The sequence below is a fragment of the Zea mays genome, chromosome 4, assembly GCF_902167145.1.
Source record: "Zea mays cultivar B73 chromosome 4, Zm-B73-REFERENCE-NAM-5.0, whole genome shotgun sequence".
In the NCBI taxonomy this organism is placed as follows: domain Eukaryota; kingdom Viridiplantae; phylum Streptophyta; class Magnoliopsida; order Poales; family Poaceae; genus Zea; species Zea mays.
This window is the reverse complement of record NC_050099.1, coordinates 249,884,680-249,909,407: the sequence shown is the minus strand read 5'-3', so window position 1 is coordinate 249,909,407 and position 24,728 is coordinate 249,884,680. Positions and strand designations below refer to the sequence as shown.

The 24,728-nt window shown below is 43.5% G+C and overlaps 2 protein-coding genes across 2 annotated transcripts; one reads left to right on the top strand and one right to left on the bottom strand.

Annotated features, from left to right (window-relative positions):
* Nucleotides 1–16,066: 16,066 nt before the first annotated feature.
* Nucleotides 16,067–16,813, bottom strand: LOC103656057 (uncharacterized). Its single transcript, XM_020552393.1, is given in 4 exon segments — nt 16,067–16,206; nt 16,209–16,415; nt 16,555–16,633; nt 16,727–16,813. Coding segments are annotated over 4 exon segments (513 nt in total).
* Nucleotides 16,814–17,845: 1,032 nt separating this feature from the next.
* On the top strand, nt 17,846–24,321 carry LOC103655002 (uridine kinase-like protein 3). The gene is made up of 15 exons (XM_008681824.3): nt 17,846–18,644; nt 18,741–18,832; nt 19,108–19,177; nt 19,271–19,386; nt 19,771–19,867; nt 20,410–20,489; nt 20,667–20,861; nt 21,132–21,215; nt 21,294–21,354; nt 22,108–22,168; nt 22,566–22,659; nt 22,728–22,800; nt 23,288–23,370; nt 23,709–23,899; nt 23,984–24,321. The coding sequence occupies exons 1-15, from the start codon at nt 18,509–18,511 to the stop codon at nt 23,991–23,993; spliced, it is 1,443 nt and encodes a 480-aa protein (XP_008680046.1). The 5' UTR covers nt 17,846–18,508; the 3' UTR covers nt 23,994–24,321.
* Nucleotides 24,322–24,728: the final 407 nt, after the last annotated feature.

Below are 24,728 nucleotides of genomic sequence, written 5' to 3'. Positions count from 1 at the left end.
CCGAAACAACCTTTTGACTGTACACAGCCAACTCTTCTCTTTTCTTCTTCTTTCTGTTTCTGGTACTTAGACAAGTATATTAGTACACAAAACCAATGTACTAAGAATTAGAAACATACCTTTGCTCTTGATTTGCACTTTGTCCATTCATGGGCATAGATTCTCATTTAAGCACTTGTGTTGACACTCAATCACCAAAATACTTAGAAATGGCCCAAGGGCACATTTCCCTTTCAATCTCCCCCATTTTGGTGATTTATGCCAACACAACATAAACTAACTAGAACAAGTGCAAAATCACTTCAAATAAAACTCAAATTTATTTTGATTCAATTTTGGCATATATGGATCATCCTTTGCCACCACTTGGTTTGTTTTTGCAAATCAAACTCAAATCTCTATCTCTAAGTTAAACACACATGTTGAAGCAAAAAGAGAGTCATTCCAAAAGAGATTGATCAAAGATTTCAAAAACTCCCCCTTTTCCCATAATCAACATTTCTCCCCACGAGGAGCCAACTTTTGACAAGAGAGACAATAAAAGAGTTTTGACAACACAAAAGCTCTATTCTACTATTTTCAAAGTTTCTCAAGTGGTAGCTGATCCATTTATCGCTTTGGCCTTTATTTTCTCCCCCTTTGGCATCAAGCACCAAAACGGGATCAATCTTGGCCCTTTAACCTCATTGCCTCACCAAATTCTTCAATTAAGAGCAAAATAGGCAATAAGAGTTTTAAAGATGAACTTGGAAAAGTTACTCTTTTCATCGGAGTGCAGTGGAAGTCTTGCATGGTCCAAGTCCACCTTTTCCCTTTCAATCCTTCTTTGGGACTAAAGCATCAAACTCAAGCACAAGGTTAGTCTCAAAGGGTCAAGTTGTATCACATCTCCCCCTAAACATGTGCATCACTTTGCAACGGACTTGTGAGGTCCAGGGAGTGTTTGTACAACTTGAGCACCATTATTAAGCAACAAAATGCATAAGGAACATGATCAAAGGCATAAACACATGTATGCTACAAATCAATCCAGGTTCCGCGAATCTAAGACATTTAGCTCACTACGCAACCTGCAAAAGGTCTTCTCATCTAGAGGCTTGGTGAAGATATCGGCTAGCTGGTTCTCGGTGCTAACATGAAACACTTCGATATCTCCCTTTTGCTGGTGGTCTCTCAAAAAGTGATGCCGGATGTCTATGTGCTTTGTGCGGCTGTGCTCAACAGGATTTTCCGCCATGCGGATAGCACTCTCATTGTCACATAGGAGTGGGACTTTACTCAGATTGTAGCCAAAGTCCCGAAGGGTTTGCCTCATCCAAAGTAGTTGCGCGCAACACTGTCCTGCGGCAACGTACTCGGCCTCAGCGGTGGATAGGGCAACGGAGGTTTGTTTCTTAGAGTTCCATGACACCAGGGACCTTCCTAAGAATTGGCACGTCCCCGATGTACTCTTCCTATCGACCTTACATCCAGCATAGTCGGAATCTGAGTATCCAACCAAGTCAAAGGTAGACCCCTTTGGATACCAGAGCCCGAAGCAGGGCGTAGCAACCAAATATCTAAGGATTCGCTTCACCGCCACTAAGTGACACTCCTTAGGATCGGATTGAAATCTAGCACACATACATACGCTAAGCATAATATCCGGTCTACTAGCACATAAATAAAGTAAAGACCCTATCATTGACCGGTATGCTTTTTGATCAACGGACTTACCTCCTTTGTTGAGATCGGTGTGTCCGTCGGTCCCCATCGGAGTCTTTGCGGGCTTGGCGTCCTTCATCCCAAACCGCTTTAGCAGATCTTGCGTGTACTTCGTTTGGGAGATGAAGGTGTCGTCCTTGAGTTGCTTCACTTGGAACCCAAGGAAGTAGTTCAACTCGCCCATCATCGACATCTCGAATTTTTGTGTCATCACCCTGCTAAACTCTTCACAAGACTTTTGGTTAGTAGAACCAAATATTATGTCATCGACATAAATTTGGCACACAAACAAATCACCATCACATGTCTTTGTAAAAAGAGTTGGATCGGCTTTCCCAACCTTGAAAGCATTAACAATTAGAAAGTCTGTAAGGCATTCATACCATGCTCTTGGGGCTTGCTTAAGTCCATAGAGCGCCTTAGAGAGCTTACACACGTGGTCGGGGTACCGTTCATCCTCGAAGCCAGGGGGTTGCTCCACGTACACCTCCTCCTTGATCGGCCCATTTAGGAAAGCGCTCTTCACGTCCATTTGGTACAACCTGAAAGAATGGTGAGCGGCATATGCTAGCAAGATACGAATTGATTCTAGCCTCGCCACAGGAGCAAATGTCTCCTCAAAGTCCAAACCTGCGACTTGGGCATAACCTTTTGCCACAAGTCGAGCCTTATTCCTTGTCACCACTCCGTGCTCGTCTTGTTTGTTGCGGAACACCCACTTGGTTCCCACAACATTTTGCTTGGGACGAGGCACCAGTGTCCAAACTTCATTGCGCTTGAAGTTGTTGAGTTCCTCCTGCATGGCCAACACCCAGTCCGGATCTAGCAATGTCTCTTCTACCCTGAAAGGCTCAGTCGAAGAGACAAAGGAGTAGTGCTCACAAAAATTAACTAATTGAGATCGAGTAGTTACTCCCTTGCTAATATCACCCAGAATTTGGTCGACGGGATGATCCCTTTGAATCATCGCTCGAACTTGGGTTGGAGGTGCCGGTTGTGCTTCTTCCTCCATCACATGATCATCTTGTGCTCCTCCTTGATCACACTCCTCTTGATGAACCTGTTCATCATTTCGAGTTGGGGAATGCATCATTATTGAGGAAGAAGGTTGATCTTGCTCCAATTGTTCCTGTGGTCGCACATCACCAATCGCCATGGTGCGCATAGCGGCCGTTGGAACGTCTTCTTCATCTACATCATCAAGATCAACAACTTGCTCTCTTGGAGAGCCATTAGTCTCATCAAATACAACGTCGCTAGAGACTTCAACCAAACCCGATGATTTGTTGAAGACTCTATACGCCTTTGTATTTGAGTCATAACCTAACAAAAACCCTTCTACAGCTTTGGGAGCAAACTTAGAATTTCTACCCTTCTTTACTAGAATGTAGCACTTGCTCCCAAATACACGAAAGTAAGATACATTGGGTTTGTTACCGGTTAGTAGCTCATATGAAGTCTTCTTGAGGAGGCGATGAAGGTAGACCCTGTTGATGGCGTGGCATGCCGTGTTCACGGCTTCCGACCAAAAACGCTCGGGGGTCTTGAATTCTCCAAGCATCGTCCTCGCCATATCGATTAGCGTCCTGTTCTTCCTCTCTACCACACCATTTTGCTGTGGTGTGTAGGGAGCGGAGAACTCGTGCTTGATCCCTTCCTCCTCAAGAAACTCCTCCACTTGAAGGTTCTTAAACTCGGACCCGTTGTCGCTCCTTATCTTCTTCACCTTGAGCTCAAACTCATTTTGAGCTCTCTTGAGGAAGCGCTTGAGGGTCCCTTGGGTTTCAGACTTATCCTGCAAAAAGAACACCCAAGTGAAGCGGGAAAAGTCATCAACAATAACTAAACCATACTTACTTCCTCCTATGCTCAGATAGGCGACGGGTCCGAAGAGGTCCATATGTAGCAGCTCCAGGGGTCTTGATGTTGTCATCACATTTTTGGTGTGATGAGAGCCTCCCACCTGTTTCCCTGCTTGACAAGCTGCACAAGGTCTATCTTTTTCGAAATGAACATTGGTTAGACCTATCACGTGTTCTCCCTTTAGAAGCTTGTGGAGGTTCTTCATCCCCACATGTGCTAAGCGGCGATGCCACAGCCAGCCCATGCAAGTCTTAGCCATTAAGCATGCATCTAGACCGGCCTCTTCTTTTGCAAAATCAACTAAATAAAGCTTGCCGTCTAGAATACCCTTAAAAGCTAGTGAACCATCACATCTTCTAAAGACAGACACATCTACATTTGTAAACAAACAGTTATATCCCATATTGCATAATTGACTAACCGATAGCAAATTATATCCAAGAGATTCTACTAAAAACACATTAGAGATAGAGTGCTCATTAGAAATTGCAATTTTACCTAACCCTTTTACCTTGCCTTGATTCCCATCACCGAATATAATTGAATCTTGGGAATCCTTATTCTTGACGTAGGAGGTGAACATTTTCTTCTCCCCCGTCATATGGTTTGTGCATCCGCTGTCGATAATCCAGCTTGAACCCCCGGATGCATAAACCTGCAAGGCAAATTTAGGCTTGGGACTTAGGTACCCAACTCATGTTGGGTCCTGCAAGGTTAGCACAAATATCCTTAGGGACCCAAATGCAAGTTTTATCACCCTTGCATTTTGCCCCTAACTTCCTAGCAATCACCTTTCTATCCTTTCTACAAATTGCAAAGGAAGCATTCAAAGCATGATATATTGTAGAAGGCTCATTAACTTTCCTAGGAACATTAACAACATTTCTCCTAGGCATATTATGAACAACATTTCTCCTACCAACATTCCTATCATGCACATAGAAAGAACTAGAAGCAAACATGTCATGAGAATCATAAACATATGAATCAAAAACATTATAACTTCTATTTGCATTTCTAGTATGTCTCCTATCATGATACATAAAAGCATGGTTCTTTTTAGCACTACTAGCCATAGGAGCCTTCCCTTTCTCCTTGGCGGAGATAGGAGCCTTATGGCTTGTCAAGTTCTTGGCTTCCTTCTTGTAGCCAAGTCCATCCTTAATTGAGGGGTGTCTACCAATTGTGTAGGCATCCCTTGCAAATTTTAGCTTATCAAATTTACTCTTGCTAGTCTTAAGTTGAGCATTAAGACTAGCCAATTCATCATTAAGTTTGGAAATTGAAACTAGGTGTTCACTACAAGCATCAATGTCAAAATCTTTACACCTATTACAAGTTTCAACAATTTCTACACAAGAATTAGATTTACTAGCTACTTCTAGTCTAGCATTTAAATCATCATTAAAACTCTTTAACTTAGCAATAGTTTCATGACAAGAAGATAGTTCACTAGAGAGCATTTCATTTCTCTTAATTTCTAGAGCAAGAGATTTCTGAGCTTCTACAAATTTATCATGCTCTTCATACAACAAATCCTCTTGCTTTTCTAGAAGTATATTCCTATCATTCAAGGCATCAATTAATTCATTAATTTTGTCTACCTTGGTTCTATCTAATCCCTTGAATAAGCATGAGTAATCTATCTCATCATCATCACTAGACTCATCCTCACTTGAAGAAGCATAAGTACTAGTATTATGAGTGCTTACTTTCTTCTCCCTTGCCATGAGGCAAGTGTGACGTTCGTTGGGGAAGAGGGATGACTTGTTGAAGGCAGTGGCGGCGAGTCCTTCATTGTCGGAGTCGGACGAAGAGCAGTCTGAATCCCACTCCTTGCCAAGATGAGCCTCGCCCTTTGCCTTCTTATAGTTCTTCTTTTTCTCCCTCTTGTTCCCTTGATCCTGATCACTATCATTGTCGGGACAGTTAGCAATAAAATGACCAAGCTTACCGCATTTGAAGCATGAGCGCTTCCCCTTGGCTTTGGTCTTGCTTGGCTGTCCCTTGCGACCTTTAAGCACCGTCTTGAATCTTTTGATGATGAGAGCCATCTCTTCATCATTAAGTCCGGCCGCCTCAAACTGTGCCACCTTGCCAGGTAGCGCCTCCTTGCTTCGTGTTGCCTTGAGAGCAATGGGTTGCGGCTCGTTGATCGGGCCATTCAAGGCGTCGTCCACGTACCTTGCCTCCTTGATCATCATTCGCCCGCTAACGAATTTCCCAAGAACTTCTTCGGGCGACATCTTGGTGTACCTGGGATTTTCACGAATATTGTTCACCAAATGAGGATCAAGAACGGTAAATGACCTTAGCATTAGGCGGACGACGTCGTGGTCCGTCCATCGCGTGCTCCCGTAGCTCCTTATTTTGTTGATAAGGGTCTTGAGCCTGTTGTATGTTTGTGTCGGCTCCTCGCCCCTTATCATCGCGAACCGTCCAAGCTCGCCCTCCACCAACTCCATTTTGGTGAGCAAGGTGACATCATTCCCCTCATGAGAGATCTTGAGGGTGTCCCAGATCTGCTTGGCATTGTCCAAGCCGCTCACTTTATGGTACTCGTCCCTGCACAAGGAGGCTAGCAACACAGTAGTAGCTTGTGCATTTTTATGAATCTGTTCATTAATAAACATGGGACTATCCGTATTATCAAAGTGCATTCCACTTTCTACAATCTCCCATATGCTAGGATGGAGAGAGAACAAGTGACTACGCATTTTGTGACTCCAAAATCCGTAGTCCTCTCCATCAAAATGAGGAGGTTTACCAAGTGGAATAGATAATAAATGAGCATTAGTACTTTGAGGAATACGAGAGTAATCAAAAGAAAAGTTCGAATTGACCGGTTTCTTTCTCTCGTATTCGTTGTGGTCGTCGTCCTTTTGGGAGGAAGTAGACTCATCGCTGTCGTAGTAGACGATCTCCTTTATGCGTCTTGTCTTCTTCTTCCCATCTTTGCGTTTGTGGCCCGAGCCCGAGTCGTTGGACTTGTCATCCCTTGGCTCGTTGACGAAGGACTCCTTCTCCTTGTCGTTGATCACGATACCCTTCCCTTTAGGATCCATCTCTTCGGGCGGTTAGTCCCTTTGTGAAGAGAACGGCTCTGATACCAATTGAGAGCACCTAGAGGGGGGGTGAATAGGTGATCCTGTGAAACTTAAAAACTTAAGCCACAAAACTTGGTTAAACGTTAGCACAGTTTATGCCAAGTGGCTAGAGAGAAGGTCTTGCACAATACGATAATCACAAAGAATTCAACACAGAGAAGACACAGTGATTTATCCCGTGGTTCGGCCAAGTACAAAACTTGCCTACTCCACGTTGTGGCGTCCCAACGGACGAGAGTTGCACTCAACTCCTCTCAAGTGATCCAATGATCAACTTGAATACCACAGTGTTATGCTTTTCTTTTCTTATCCCGTTCGCGAGGAATCTCCACAACTTGGAGCCTCTCGCCCTTACACTTTTGATGTTCACAAAGAATCACGGAGTAAGGAAGGGAAGCAACACACACAAATCCACAGCAAAATGCGCACACACACGGCCAAGAATCGAGCTCAAAAGACTGTCTCAAAGTTCTCACTAGAACGGAGCTCGAATCACTGAGAATGACAAACGAATGCGCAAAGACTGAGTGTGGATGATCAAGAATGCTCTAAGGTTGCTTGGTGTGCTCCTCCATGCGCCTAGGGGTCCCTTTTATAGCCCCAAGGCAGCTAGGAGCCGTTGAGAGCAAATATGGAAGGCTGATCTTGCCTTCTGTCGACTGGTGCACCGGACAGTCCGGTGCACACCGGACACTGTCCGGTGCCCGATTTCTTTCCTTAAACGGCGCAGCCGACCGTTGGCCGCTAGAGAGCCGTTGGCGCACCGGACATGTCCGGTGCCCCCTTCCGACCGTTGGCCCGGCCACGTGTCGCGCGCAGATTCCGCGACCGACCGTTGGCTCACCGGACAGTCCGGTGCACACCGGACAGTCCGGTGAATTATAGCCGTACGTCGTCGGCGAATTCCCGAGAGTGGCCACTTCGCTCGAGGCAGCCTGGCGCACCGGACACTGTCCGATGCACCACCGGACAGTCCGGTGCCCCAGACCGAAACAGCCTTTTGACTGTACACAGCCAACTCTTCTCTTTTCTTCTTCTTTCTGTTTCTGGTACTTAGACAAGTATATTAGTACACAAAACCAATGTACTAAGAATTAGAAACATACCTTTGCTCTTGATTTGCACTTTGTCCATTCATGGGCATAGATTCTCATTTAAGCACTTGTGTTTACACTCAATCACCAAAATACTTAGAAATGGCCCAAGGGCACATTTCCCTTTCAAATACGCACCATGGCGATTGGAGATGTGCGGCCACAGGAACAAGATGAGCAAGATCAACCTTCTTCCTCAATAATGGTGCAACCCCCAACTCAGGATGATGAACAGGAGGAGTGTGATCAAGGGGGAGCACAAGATGATCATGTAATGCAGGAAGAAGCGCAACCGGCACCTCCAACCCAAGTTCGAGCAATGATTCAAAGGGATCATCCCGTCGACCAAATTTTGGGTGATATTAGCAAGGGAGTAACTACTCGATCTCGATTAGTTAATTTTTGTGAGCATTACTCCTTTGTCTCTTCTATTGAGCCTTTCAGGGTAGAAGAGGCCTTGCTAGATCCGGACTGGGTGTTGGCCATGCAGGAGGCGCTCAACAACTTCAAAAGAAATGAAGTTTGGACACTGGTGCCTCGTCCCAAGCAAAATGTTGTGGGAACCAAGTGGGTGTTCCGCAACAAACAAGACGAGCACGGGGTGGTGACAAGGAACAAGGCACGACTTGTGGCAAAAGGTTATGCCCAAGTCGCAGGTTTGGACTTTGATGAGACTTTTGCTCCTGTAGCTAGGCTAGAGTCCATTCGTATCTTGCTAGCATATGCCGCTCACCATTCCTTCAGGTTGTTCCAAATGGATGTGAAGAGCGCTTTCCTCAACGGGCCAATCAAGGAGGAGGTGTACGTGGAACAACCCCCTGGCTTCGAGGATGAACGGTACCCCGACCACGTGTGTAAGCTCTCTAAGGCACTCTATGGACTTAAGCAAGCCCCAAGAGCATGGTATGAATGCCTTAGAGACTTTTTAATTGCTAATGCTTTCAAGGTTGGGAAAGCCGATCCAACTCTTTTTACTAAGACCTGTGATGGTGATCTTTTTGTGTGCCAAATTTATGTCGATGACATAATATTTGGTTCTACTAACCAAAAGTCTTGTGAAGAGTTTAGCAGGGTGATGACTCAGAAATTCGAGATGTCGATGATGGGCGAGTTAAGCTACTTCCTTGGGTTCCAAGTGAGGCAACTCAAGGATGGAACCTTCATCTCCCAAACGAAGTACACACAAGATCTGATCAAGAGGTTTGGGATGAAGGACGCCAAGCCCGCAAAGACTCCGATGGGAACCGACGGACACACCGACCTCAACAAAGGAGGTAAGTCTGTTGATCAAAAAGCATACCGGTCTATGATAGGGTCTTTACTTTATTTATATGCTAGTAGACCGGATATTATGCTTAGCGTATGCATGTGTGCTAGATTTCAATCCGATCCTAAGGAGTGTCACTTAGTGGTTGTGAAGCGAATTCTTAGATATTTAGTCGCTACGCCTTGTTTCGGGATCTGGTATCCAAAGGGGTCTACTTTTGACTTGATTGGATATTCAGACTCCGACTATGCTGGATGTAAGGTCGATAGGAAGAGTACATCGGGGACGTGCCAATTCTTAGGAAGGTCCCTGGTGTCATGGAGTTCTAAGAAACAAACCTTCGTTGCCCTATCCACCGCTGAGGCCGAGTACGTTGCCGCAGGACAGTGTTTCGCGCAACTACTTTGGATGAGGCAAACCCTCCGGGACTTTGGCTACAATCTGAGCAAAGTCCCACTCCTATGTGATAATGAGAGTGCTATCCGCATGGCAGATAATCCTGTTGAACACAGACGCACAAAGCACATAGACATCCGGCATCACTTTTTGAGAGACCACCAGCAAAAGGGAGATATCGAAGTGTTTCATGTTAGCTCCGAGAACCAGCTAGCCGATATCTTTACCAAGACATTAGATGAGCAGACCTTTTGCAAGTTGCGTAGTGAGCTAAATGTCTTAGATTCGCGGAGCTTGGATTGATTTATAGCATACACGTGTTTATGCCCTTGATCATGTTCCTTATGCATTTTGTTGTTTATTTTTGGTGCTCAAGTTGTACAAGCACTCCTCGGACCTTACAAGTCCTTTTGCAAGTGATGCACAAATTTAGGGGGAGATGTGCTACAACTTGACCCTTTGAGACTAACTGTGTGCTTGAGTTTGCTTAATTTAGTCTCAAAGGAGGATTGAAAGGGAAAAGGTGAACTTGGACCATGCAAGACTTCCACTGCACTCCGATGAACGAGTACCTTCTTCCAAGTTCATCTTAGTACTCTTATTGCCTTTTACTCTTAGTTGAAGATTTTTGGTAAGGCAATGGGGTTAAAGGGCCAAGATTAATCCTGTTTTGGTGCTTGATGCCAAAGGGGGAGAAAATAAAGGCCAAAGCAATAAATGGATCAGCTACCACTTGAGAAATTTTGAAAATAGTAATATAGAGCTTTTGGTTTGTCAAAACTCTTTTATTGTCTCTTTTGTCAAAGTTGGCTTCTTGTGGGGAGAAGTGTTGATTATGGGAAAAAGGGGGAGTTTTTGAAATCCTTGGTTAATTTCCTTTGGAATACCTCTTTTTATGTCTCTACAAGTGAATTTGACTTAGAGATTGGAAATTGAGTTTGATTTGCAAAAACAAACCAAGTGGTGGCAAAGAATGATCCATATATGCCAAATTTGATTCAAAACAAATTTGAGTTTTTATTTGAATTGATTTTGTACTTGTTCTACTTGCCTTATGTTATGTTGGCATTAATCACCAAAAAGAGGGAGATTGAAAGGGAAATGTGCCCTTGGGCCATTTCTAAGTGTTTTGGTGATTTAGTGTCCAACACAAGTGCTTAAGTGTCAAATGGTGGACAAAGTACAAATCAAGTATAAAGGTATGTTTCTCAGACTTAGTACATTGTTTTGGAGACTAATGTATTGTGTCTAAGTGCTGGAAACAGGAGAAAACAAATTGGAGAGAGATAGCTTTGTTTCAGCCAAAGCCAACACTGTCTGGGTGCACCGGATTGTCCGGTGGTGCACCGGACAGTGTCCGGTGTGCCAAGCTAGCTCAGGCAAACTTGGCGCTCTCGAGAATAAATTAACGGCGTACGACTATAATTCACCGGACTGTCCGGTGTGCACCGGATTGTCCGGTGAGCCAACGGTCGGCCGGGCCAACGGTCGGCTGCGCGATCTGCGCGAGACACGTGGGCGAGCCAATGGTCGGGAGGGGGCACCGGACTGTCCGGTGTGCACCGGACAGTGTCCGGTGCGCTAACGGCTCCAAGGCTACCAACGGTCGGCTTCGCCAAATAAGGAAGGAAATCCGCACCGGACAGTGTCCGGTGCGCCAGGCGACAGAAGGCAAGAATTGCCTTCCCGGATTGCTCTCAACGGCTCATAGCTGCCTTGGGGCTATAAAAGGGACCCCTAGGCGCATGGAGGAGAAGACCAAGCATTCCTTGAGCACTCTTGATCACTCACACTCCATTCTTGCGCACTTGTTCGACATTCTAGTGATTTGAGCTCCGTTCTAGTGTGCTAGTCTTTTGAGCTTAAGTCTGGGTCTTGTGTGTGTGTATTTGCTGTGATCTTTGGGTCTTGTGTGAGTTGCTAATTCCTCCCTTACTCCGTGCTTCTTTGTGAACATCTTTGTAAGGGCGAGAGGCTCCAAAGTGTGGAGATTCCTCGTAAACGGGATATAGTTAAGCAAGCAAAACACTGTGGTATTCAAGTGGGTCTTTGGACCGCTTGAAAGGGGTTGATTGCAACCCTCGTCCGTTGGGACGCCACAACGTGGAGTAGGCAAGCGTTGGTCTTGGCCGAACCACGGGATAAACCACTGTGCCATCTCTGTGATTGATCTCCTGTGGTTACTGTGTTTTGTTGAGACTCCTCTCTAAGCCACTTGGCATTATTGTGCTAACGCCTAATCAAGCTTTTGTGGATTAAGTTTCAAGTTTCACAGGATCACCTATTCACCCCCCCTCTAGGTGCTCTCAAGGAAGCAAGTGGGTCTTCTGCAACAAGCAAGATGAGCATGGTGTGGTGACAAGGAACAAAGCCCGACTTGTAGCCAAGGGGTATTCACAAGTCGAAGGTTTGGATTTCGATGAAACCTATGCACCCGTAGCTAGGCTTGAGTCAATTCGTATATTATTAGCCTATGCTACTTACCATGGCTTTAAGCTCTACCAAATGGATGTGAAAAGTGCCTTCCTCAATGGACCAATCAAGGAAGAGGTCTATGTTGAGCAACCTCCCGGCTTTGAAGATAGTGAGTATCCTAACCATGTTTATAGACTCTCTAAGGCGCTTTATGGGCTCAAGCAAGCCCCAAGAGCATGGTATGAATGCCTAAGAGATTTTCTTATAGATAATGACTTCAAAGTCGGAAAGGCCGATCCTACTTTATTTACTAAAACACTTGCAAATGATTTGTTCGTATGCCAAATTTATGTTGATGATATTATATTTGGGTCTACTAACGAATCTACATGTGAGGAATTTAGTAGGATCATGACACAAAAATTCGAGATGTCTATGATGGGGGAGTTGAAGTACTTCTTAGGATTTCAAGTGAAGCAACTACAAGAGGGCACCTTCATTAGTCAAACGAAGTATATTCAAGACATTCTAACCAAGTTTGAGATGAAGGATGCCAAGCCCATCAAGACACCCATGGGAACCAATGGGCATCTCGACCTCGACACGGGAGGTAAATCCGTAGATCAAAAGGTATATCGGTCGATGATAGGTTCTTTACTCTATTTATGTGCTTCACGACCGGATATTATGCTTTTCGTATGCATGTGCGCAAGATTCCAAGCCGATCCTAAGGAAGCTCACCTTAGGGCCGTGAAACGAATCTTGAGATATTTAGTTTATACTAAGCCGATCCTAAGGAAGCTCACCTTAGGGCCGTGAAACGAATCTTGAGATATTTAGTTTATACTCCTAAGTTTGGCCTTTGGTACCCTAGGGGATCCACATTTGATTTAATTGGTTATTTGGATGCCGATTGGGCAGGGTGTAAAATTAATAGAAAGAGCACATCGGGGACTTGCCAGTTCTTGGGAAGATCCTTGGTGTCTTGGGCTTCAAAGAAGCAAAATTCGGTCGCTCTTTCTACCGCCGAAGCCGAGTATATTGCCGTAGGCCATTGTTGCGCGCAACTACTTTGGATGAGGCAAACCCTCAGGGACTACGGTTACAAATTAACCAAAGTTCCTCTTCTATGTGATAATGAGAGTGCAATCCGCATGGCGGATAATCCCGTCGAGCATAGCCGCACTAAACACATAGCCATTCGGTATCATTTTCTAAGGGATCACCAACAAAAGGGGGATATCGAGATTTCTTATGTTAGCACCAAAGAACAATTAGCTGATATCTTTACCAAGCCATTAGATGAACAAACCTTTACCAAACTTAGGCATGAGCTAAATATTCTTGATTCTAGGAACTTTTATTGATGTTTTGCACACATAGCTCATTTATATACCTTTGATCATATCTCTTTCTTTGCTATGACTAATGTGAGTTTCAAGTGTATTTCATGCTAAGTCATAGATTGAAAGGGGAAATGGAGTCTTCGGCGAAGACAAAGGCTTCCACTCCACTCCATCGTTTATTCATCCTTCGTCGTCGCTCCGCAACCTCTCCACTTTGGTATAATCTTCACTTCTATATTTTTCGCCAAAGGGGAGAAAGTAGTTAAAAGGGCTCTAATGACTCCGTTTTTGGCGATTCATGCCAAAGGGGGAGAAAGTATTAGCCCAAAGCAAAAGGACCGCACCACCACCAATTCAAAAAATTTCAATTTGTATTTAAAGAAGTTTTTCAAAAGAGATTTTCAAATTGGTACCTTATTTGTGATATATTTTCAAGTTGGTATACCCTCTTCAAAATTAATATCAAAACCCTCTTGAACACTAAGAGGAGGATTTTATTAAAGGGGAGTTTTGTTTAGTCAAAGGAAAAGCATTTGAAACAGGGGGAGAAAATTTCAAATCTTGAAAATGCTTCTCAAAATCTTATTCATTTACCTTTGACTATTTGCAAAACGACTTTGAAAAGAATTTACAAAAGATTTGCAAAAACAAAACATGTGGTGCTAGCGTGGTCCAAAATTTTAATATTACGAGAACAATCCATGCATATCTTATGAGAATATTTATTGGTTCAATTTTAAGTAACCTTTGCACTTACAATTATGCAAACTAGTTCAATTATGCACTTCTATATTTGTTTTGGTTTGTGTTGGCATCAATCACCAAAAAGGGGGAGATTGAAAGGGAAATAGGCTTACACCTTTTCCTAAATCGATTTTGGTGGTTGAATTGCCCAACAAAAATAATTGGACTAACTAGTTTGCTCTAGTCTATAAGTTTTACAGGTGCCAAAGGTTCACAACAAACCAATAAAAAGACCAAGAATGAGTTCAAATAAAGAGAGCAAAAGACACTCGAAGGCAGCCCTGGTTTGGCGCACCGGACTGTCCGGTGTGCCACCGGACAGTGTCCGGTGCACCAGGGAACTCCAAGCTGAACTCGCTGCCTTCGGGAATTCTCAGAGGCGCTCCACTATAATTCACCGGACTGTCCGGTGTACCACCGGACAGTGTCCGGTGCCCCAGGGAGAAGCGACTCTGAACTCGCCAGCTTCGGGAATCCACTCCGCTATAATTCACCGGACTGTCCGGTGTAACACCGGACTGTCCGGTGTGCCAGCGGAGCAACAACTACTTCGCGCGCAACGGTCGACTGCAACACATTAAATGCGCGCCTGCGCGCGCAGAGGACAGAACACGCGCGGGTGGCGCACCGGACAGTCTACAGGACTTGTCCGGTGCACCACCGGACAGCCAGGCGGGCCCATAAGTCAAAGCTCCAACGGTCAGAACCCAACGGCCGGCTGACGTGGCTAGCGCACCGGACTGTCCGGTGCGCCATACGACAGCAGCCTCCACCAACGGTCAAGTTTGGTGGTTGGGGCTATAAATACCCCAACCACCCCCACATTCAAGTCATCCAAGTTTCTACACTTCTACACCTTACAAGAGCTATAGCATTCAATACAAGACACACCAAAGACATCAAATCCTCTCCCAACTCCACACAAAGCTTTAGTGATTAGAGAGAGAGATTTGTTGTGTTCATTTGAGCTCTTGCGCTTGGATTGCTTTTTTTCTCATTCTTTCTTGCGATCAACTCAATTGTAACCAAGGCAAGAGACACCAATTGTGTGGTGGTCCTTGTGGGGACTTTGTGTCCCGTTTGATTGAAAAGAGAAGCTCACTCGGTCTAAGTGACCGTTTGAGAGAGGGAAAGGGTTGAAAGAGACCCGATCTTTGTGACCACCTCAACGGGGAGTAGGTTTGCAAGAACCGAACCTCGGTAAAACAAATCCTTGTGTCTCACTCTTTATTCGCTAGCGATTTGTTTTTGCCCTCTCTCTCGGACTCGTTCATATTCTTAACGCTAACCCGGCTTGTAGTTGTGATTAAGTTTATAAATTTCAGATTCGCCCTATTCACCCCCCTCTAGGCGACTTTCAGTACTCACCCTTGCTTTACACACCAACCCCCCAGGTTGTCTACGTTGCAACCACTGCTCAGGAGAAGATGAAGCCGTGGAGGAAGACTTCTAGTAGTTCCAAGAGTACGATGAGTTTTAGGCGTGGGTTAGCGGCAACCCCCAGTCGGCTGCCTGTGAAGGTCGCGTGTATCTAAGTTTCATTTTCGCACTTTGATTATTGTTAAAGACTATGTGGATGTCTCAGACATATGATGTAATCGACTATTATTACCCTTTTATGTTATTATTTGAGCACTGTGTGATGATGTCCAGTTATGTAACTATTGTGTACGTGAATTGCTGATCCTGGCACGTACATGGTTCGCATTCGGTTTGCCTTCTAAAACCGGGTGTGACACCTAACCTAATCACAACATGTCAAACTTGTTACCAGATTGGCTAGTCATTACACTTAGCACAAAATACATCAACATGTTAAATATCTAGCCACATGAACACCAAACCACCATCATGTTACGAAATGTACCTTGAGGCTGCTAAACACAACAATATAATAACTCGTAACTATTTTAAGAATGAATATGTCAAATTCCTACAAGCAAAAAAACAACAACCGATTGTGCAAAGTGCTGCAAGCAAAAAATAATGACATAAGTAAACTAAATACATGAGGAGATGCAATAATACCTTTTGATGGCGTCTTCACTCAAGTAAAAGGAGAACTTGCTGGTAATGAAGTCATGACCAAAGAAATAGTTCCTGCAGCCCCCTTTTAGGAGGGTATCCTTCTTATTCTTCTTTGTTGATATAGATGGAACTTGACAGCAGCAACTTATTCTGCATGTTGACTTGAACCATCCAGAAAGTGTCGCGGCCTTTGTCCTTGAGGAGGAAGCAAATGATATCTGGATCAACCAAGCTTACCATAGGAAACTTGGCCTCGCTCATGGGAGGCAACTCTTGGCAGCGTTGTCAAAAAGATTGAAGAACTCACTGGCTCCCATGGTCAAGTTGACATCCTTCTCCCGTCTACTTTGGTGGATACCAACCAAAGTCCATGTTTCTATGGTGAAGGGATAAGGAGAAGGATGCTCTTTGGTAATAATATAGACGAGCTTAATGATGTCACCATCAGACACTGAGACAACGAAACGGGTCAGGTTCACATGCGTCCTTGTACACACGACCAGTCTTCAAAGCCTTAGATGAGAGTGGTATATAACGGAGCCTGTTGTTGTTGTTGTTGCTGTTAGTGAGGACATAAATGAGCAGCATACCGTGGTAGTAGTCGACCCAGCACAAGCACCTCTCACCGATGGTGACGACGACATCAGTCCTAAACGAGTAGAGGTTGATCTTCATGTCGGGTGGGATCTACAGCTTCTCGACACTCTATTTCATTTCAACATCGGAGGCAGAAGGGGAATGGTGCAACAAGTAGAGTTGGACCTCTAGGTTGAAATGGTAGGTGAGATCTGCCACCGTGAATCCGCCCTTGTCTCCATGGCAGAGGATGCTCATGTCTTCTTCCATCATGATACACTGCTGCTGGCACCGGTGTAGTTGTAACCACTTATCAAACTCGGGGTCGGTGTGGACGCCGTCGAAGCAAGCGGAAGCCGAGTAAGGGATGACGACGACGAGGAGCACGAGTAGACGTAGTCGTGAGGAAAGTAGACTATTTTACTCCAGCAACAAGGATCGTCGAAGGGGACAGACACCTGGAAGAGAATGGAGCTGCGGTGGGCGGCGATGGTGACAGGCTCCGTCATGCGGTCAATGGTTGGAATGCTGGTCTAATGGATGTAGAAATGGGACACCAGGGGGTCGGTGATCCGGAGGGAGACACGGATCGACCGACCGACACACTCGTGGGTGAACGCCGAGGTCGTCGCATCCCCGCACCGCTTCCGACTGCGATGGACGATGCGGTCGAGGATCAACCAACTACGGTCTCCGGTCGCCGGCATCGGAGGATAAGGATTAGTCCACCATGGAGCGAGCGACAGTGAAGATGGAGGCGGAGACGACTTGCTCAGCTCCAAACCGGGATCCCTCGTCGGAGAGACGCCTTTTGCTGGGAGGCGAGGGCTCCCTTCTATGATGTCGGTGGAATTGAGGTACGGGTGTTGGGACCTGTAAACTGCTAGTGAAAAAGGGACGAATCCTGAATGAAACTTGAACCAAAGAAACTGAATACACTGAATTCAGTTACATATAAGCGCGTCGACTTCTGGCGACCGGCCCGTCTCACGCCTCGGCAGCTCACCGGTGGCTAGGGATGGCAACGTGCACATTTTACCCGCGTGCCCGCGGGTAAAAACCCTATAGGGTGCGGTTTTGGGTGTGAGTTTGTACCCGTGGGTACGGGTTTGATTCTCAACCGACGGTTTTTTTTTTCTCGTGGGTATGAAAATGTTCTACTCGTGCCCGCAAACCCGCATACCTGCGTGTGTGTCTGTGTAGACTGTAGAGCACATGCATCTCAATTTAGTGCCACCCCGAAAGCTTTGAGCGAGCGGAGCCAATCAAATGATATAAAAGAAGACTACATGCGCCAGAGAACTCGTAGAACTTTTGGCTAAGATCGGTACATGTTTTTATCAGTTTAATAAATATTTATTATTATGTGCTATCAGTTTAATAAATATTTATTTTATGACTATGCCCGCGGGTGCCATAAACCTGCGGGTAGCGGATTTAGGTAATATATACTATCCGTCACAAGTAGCAGGTGCGTGTTTAACATTAATCTCACCGGTACGAGTCTGTAATCTATGTATCCGCGGGTTTTAACCCGTTGCCATCGCAACCGGCGGCAAAAGGGACGCCGAGCAGTCGACGGGAATACGAGCAGAATTCCCAATACCAAGGACCAACTGAATTCCCGACGCGGGCTTGGTGGGCTGGGCCAGCGAATTGACGGTGGGCCTGCTCGCGAGCGCTGTCTCTGACGTCACCAATCCCTATCCTATTTTTTTTTCTTCTCAACAAGAAAGCAAATTCCCTGTCCGAATCCTCATTTTCCACGAACCAAAATCACTATTTCTTATATATTCTATTCCCTCTCCTCTCTGCACCGCCCGCCGCGCCGAGCACGCCTCTCCCTCCCTCGATCCAGATCCACCCCATACCTCCGCGGCGCCACCCCTTCCCGCTCCTTCTAGCCGGCGTCGGCGCGGGCCGGAGATCTGTTTTCTCCGGTAGGAAAAATCCTATTGCGATCTAAATATGGGTTCGAAATCGGTAGACGAGGTGCTCGACGCCGCCGCCGCCGGAGTCCATTACTCCGCACTCCGTCTGGACGGCCAGGCTTCCGCAACGACGTCTGGCCTGGAGAACGGCCACCAGGAGCCCTTTGTCATTGGTTGGTATATATACTTTTGATTGATTGATTGATGAGTATGGCGTAGCCTGTTGGCCCTGAATGCGGCATGCCCTAATGTGGTGGTTTTGGGCGCAGGTGTTGCTGGGGGTGCATCGTCAGGCAAGAGTACCGTGTGCAAGATGATCATTGATCAGCTCCGTGACCAGCGTGTCGTGGTTGTTACGCAGGTTTGTGCATTACTGCTTTGCTCTCATCTTGCAGCATATGTGCATTCTACCAACACACTTTGTTGTTCAACATTACTGACCAAAACACCATGGGGCTACATTGGTAACTATGCCCTTTTCATGCTACATTATCACGATGTCATGCCACACTTTTTCCAATCTTTTATAACTACAAGCAACGAGATTGCCCTTTTCATGCTAGATTTTCACGTTGCCATGCCACCCTATTTCCAATCTCTTATAACTACAAGCAATGAGATTACAATTTTTTGCAGGAGTCCTTTTATTATGGATTGACGGATGAAGAATTAGTACATGTCCATAATTATAACTTTGATCATCCAGGTCGATTCATCCTTCCACAAGAATTATATGTACTGTCCTACTAGCCCCAAGAGTTCTGCACTGAATATGCTGCTGTGTCTTTTCCTATTTCAGACGCATTTCATACAGAGCTACTTCTCTCTTGTATGCAAAACTTGAAATGTGGCAAAGCTGTTGACATCCCTAACTACAACTTCAAGACATACAAAAGTGTCCCAAATGCAAGGAAGGTAATATTTTCAGTTTAGTACAATTCATAATAATCAACCTGTATGGTAAACTGATCGTTCCTTAGTCCTGGCCTTTATGCGACTCTAAATACAAGATTACATTTTTATAAACAATGTCTCCACATTGTCCTAAAGAAGGTGCATTGTTTGTATGGTCCCAATAATAGCCTACTCCAAAATGCTTTTTTTTTTTGTAAAAAACTATAGTTCATGGTAAGTACCTGACACACTATTTGCTATTTGGGCAACAGCTTATGTCTTCACATTGATTTCATATTATACACTTTCTTCAAAAAGAAAAAAATGTTTGCTTTCTGATGATTTGTTTATGTTATTTATTCATCTATTATTTTACAAGCAACCCTAATTCTTAACTGTTGCCAGGTTAATCCTTCGGATGTTATTATTTTGGAAGGAATTCTAGTTTTTCATGATTCACGCCTCAGGGATTTGATGAACATGAAGATTTTCGTTGATACAGGTACCAATATTTGCTTATAAGTTGATGTTTTCTTCTGTCTCTCTTGCCTGTCGATATTCCAGAAGTTCCCAATGCACAAGCATTGATTCCCGACTATATTCTGAACTTGAAATGTATCATTGTTAATAATTCCCTGCCTATTTTTATCCAAAATATAATTATATGTATCATTTAATGTATAAGTTTCATTTGTATGAATATTTGTATTTTGAGTCATCCATTTTATTGTGATGCACTATAATCTTACTGAGCTGACACAGCATTAAATATTTTTCTTTTGTCCTGAATTCTCAGATTTTTTTATGTACAAACTGCATGTCGTGTTAGATCAGGCTACTTATTTGTTGAAGATATCATCAAAGATAACTGAAATTGTCAATCCAGATCTATTAATTTATTATCATAGGTCATATTTTTTTGGTTCTGTACATATGTTGAACATACTACTCTGTCAGAGTAGCCTGTAGGCTTTCAAATCTCACTAATTGGTGTCATGGCAGTGAAATATTTCTTGTTATAGCACTCACCTATTGATTTCTCAGACGCTGACGTACGGTTAACAAGGAGGATCCATCGTGATACCATTGACAAGGGTAGAGATCTCAAAGCTGTGTTAGAACAGGTTACGAAGCTTCCTCTATTGCAATTTTGTTGTGCATCAAATCTAATAACGTTTAGCAGACCTTGTGTAGCATTTTTATCTAATAAAATATTCTTGTCTTGTTGCATAATTTATGTTAAGCTATCTGTTATCTACTCTTTTTTGCTGTTTTTGGCTAACAAATCTTTTTTTCCACAGTTCTCAAAATTTGTTAAGCCTGCTTTTGAAGACTTCATCCTCCCAACGAAGAAGTATGCTGATGTTATCATCCCACGCGGAGGAGACAATGATGTGGCAATTGACCTAATCGTTCAGCATATTCGGACTAAACTTGGACAACATGATCTTCGTAAAATACACCCTAATCTGTATGTAATTCAGACTACTTATCAGGTACCTAATGTAAACATTCATTTTTGTTTTTTATAGTTCTGCTTGCTGTTTGATGTCCCTGTAGTTTGTATGTACTCCATTCTAAATTGTAAGCTGTTTTGGATTTTCTAGTCACCGCATATATCTAGGTACATTAACAAGTACTACATACCTAGAAAAACCAAAACGTCTACAAATTGGATTTTGGAACGGAGGCAGTAATATCTAATTCTGTATTTATTATTTTCTATTTTGTATAACTATTTCATTGTTCATTCTGTTTTGTTTCAGATACGAGGCATGCACACAATAATAAGGGATGCTGCCACAGCAACACATGATTTCATATTTTATGCTGATCGGTTGATTCGATTGGTCAGTATATAAATGTATTTGATGAGTTATCTTTTATGTGGGTTTGCATGGTATCGTAAAACTCCCTGTGAAAAATAGGTTGTCGAACATGGTCTTGGTCATCTTCCTTTCCAGGAAAAGCAGGTCATCACTCCGACTGGTAAGCAGGTCCTCTATTATATAGTTCCCTGTTTTCTTCGTGCATATAAGTTTTCTCTTCAAATGAAATGCGAGTACATGTTCAAGATAATGTAGTAAAATATAAAGTGTATGTGGTTGTTGAATCGTGACGACTGCATGCACTATCATCCTACTTGTATTTGGTATTGATCCTTGTTAGCTAATTCATTAGCTTGCACATCAGCAAAAAAACAATGACCATTTGCTTAGGATATCTAATTGAGAAGGTTGAACAATATTTTTACTGGTCCAGGTAACGAGGTTTGGTATGGCCAGAATACCAGTATAGTTTTTCCTTGACTGACATGCACTAATTTATACTTATGATCTGGCAAATTCTGTACTAAAGTGTGAATTAGACTTGCTAGTGGTGTGGTCAGAATCCCAGGATAATTTTTTCTTGACTGACATGCACTAGTTTATACAGATGATCAGGCAAATTCTGTGCTTAAGTGTGAATTAGACTTGCTAGTTGCTACAATGATTTGTCTCGCACTCACTTGTTTATTGTTGCTTGCTTACTCGGAAGTCTCTGGTCTAGAGTCATAGGAAAACTTTGACATGGTTGGTACAAATAGAAAAGGTGATTATTATTGCTAGTGGGACATTGGTTTATCTCCCTCGGCAGTCCATTTGCTCTCTTGTAACTTAAGTATGTGGTGGAATTACATGTGTTTGTATTCTCTGTGATCAGTACTTCATATTTCCCTGTCACACTTTATTATGTATGCAGGGTCTGTTTACACTGGTGTGGAGTTCTCCAAAAGGTTGTGTGGTATCTCAGTGATCAGGAGGTACCAACTTTTCCTAAACGATATTTTCTTCATATGCCTGTTTAGGTTCTAATCGAGTTAATGATTTAGGCACTCACATAAGGAGGGGGAAATGAGCTTTGTACAAGTATAACAGTGATATCATTATGTTGATACTATGCCTTAGATAGCCTGTGAATTATTTTTTGCCGCATTGGCACTTCACAAATGCTCGACACTTGGCCATATTGAAAACTTCATCCCAGTCTCAGTTATCTTTGCTATATATATGTACTGTTCATTGTTCCTACAAATACAGTATGGTTGTTTTAGCTATAAAACATGCACAATTGACCCCTCATGCACTAGAATTCAATTCATCAGTCATCACAAGAACATCTATGTACTCTACAAATGATTTGCTACAACTGGTTTCCAGTGGCGAAAGTATGGAGAATGCACTACGTGCATGCTGTAAAGGTATAAAGATTGGGAAGATTCTTATTCATCGGGAAGGTGACAATGGACAACAGGTCTGGCTTATCAACTTTTGCCATGTGTTAGGGTGAGTCAAATTACTAAGATCTAAATTTCTTTGCAGCTCATCTATCAAAATTTACCAAAAGATATTGCAAATAGGCATGTTCTGCTGTTGGACCCCATATTGGGAACAGGTACGTTTTTTTATTCCTGTTCTCTGGACGGCACCACTTTTCATGTCAATTAAATTTTATAAAAACTTCAAATCACTCTTCCACGCACATGAGTACCATCTTGTCTGATTCAATAAGCAAAATAGAACTGCACTAGAAGTTTCCTTTCTTATTAAGGTAACTTTGTATTGATTAGCAAATCGTAGGTTTTATGCCCTTCATCAATCGACGGGATGGTTTCCAATGTAAATCAGTAAATGTCGTCCCTCATACATTTTCCATATATTGAGCTGAATAAATTTGAATACTTTTAAGAGCCCAACATAGATTTCTGAATGTTTGGGTATTTTGGCATCATCATTAATAAAAGCACAATTTGATCGAAATTTAATGTGTTCTCTGTAATTTTGTTATAGGTTAAGTATGGTTTGCCTCATTAAGAGGGAACATGCATTACTATTTTTATATTTCTTGTTATCTCATTCAATCTCCATTTTATCCTGATCAGGAAACTCAGCAGTTCAAGCCATCTCCCTTCTATTAAAGAAGGGTGTACAGGAAGCAAATATCATATTTCTTAATCTTATTTCAGTAAGTCCTATGAAGTCCTGGACATTTTCTTGCTAGTCTTTGGAGCTTATCGGATTGAAATATAATTTTTTTTTCTATTCCCTATTGGAGTACCATGGATTACTGGAATATATCTTTTAGCTTGGTTGTCTTCTAGCCTTTTCATCTAAACTGTCCATTGTAACTACCATCACAGAAGCAATTTTGTAACTTCATCTACTAGTTAATGAAAATCTCTAGGTAACGAATATACCTATCTATGATGTGTGTAATCAGACTCATTTATCATCATTGTTGTACATGATGGCATGTTAGTGCATAGTGGTTGGAAATCTAACTCGTCGGTGGTACTCTTACAGGCGCCCCAAGGAGTGCATGTGGTGTGCAAGAGATTCCCTAGAATGAAGATCGTTACTTCGGAGATTGAGTCCGGTCTAAATGATGATTTCCGTGTCGTACCTGGGATGGGCGAATTTGGAGACAGATACTTCGGAACAGATGAATATCAGTCATCGACGCCATTTTTCTGTGACGATAAAAATCGTGTCAGGTGGGTTTCTATTCAACTTTTCGCTGGCGCACTTGCCCTGCAAGGGGTTGACGGGTACTCTACTCTTTGGTTGAAACTGCGCAGGCTCTTGTGAGAAGACAACATAAGCCATGGACGCGGCATATTCTCCAATTTTTTAGAAACTTATATCTGCATTTCGAACTCTAGAATGCACATATAATGATGCTTTCTTTACCATACAGACAGCACAGAACACCTCTTGGTATAATTGGACCCATTCCATTTTTGTCTGTTTGGAAAGCAGTGTCATGTTCAGTAGCCTCTAGAAGGAACATTTTTTTTCTTTCATGTAATAAATTAGGGTAAAAAGGATGTTTTGGATCGGAACTTAATTCACATAAAAAGTGTGAAGCTTAAATACGAACTCCTGTCGACTTTTGATTTTTTTTTTGAAGTATCAATAAGTGTGTAATCTTTTTCTTATTCAGCTATTCCCCCTTCCTCTTGCCCCTCGTAAGGATGCTCATACGAGGTTTAAGCTTGCGGTCGAGTAACTTCCTGGATAGCCCCAAACTATCTCCATGTGCAAATGGTACTTCGATGTGGTCTCTTTTGAATGCTCTTTGTTGTCACTATCGAGGTTTTGTCGTCTTCGCTATCGAGGTTACAACTAAAATGCCACAAGTCCTGTTTCTCTCTAGTAGTAGTACCAAGCCCCTGCAATACAACTACAACTATTGTGTGGGAGGACAGACCGGATATCGAGCCAGCTGGCTCGAGTTTGTTAAGCTAACGAGTCAATAGAGTCAGAGTCAATAGAGTCAGCTCGGCTTGTTACGAGCTTGAGCTGGCTCGTGAGCCAGAGCAG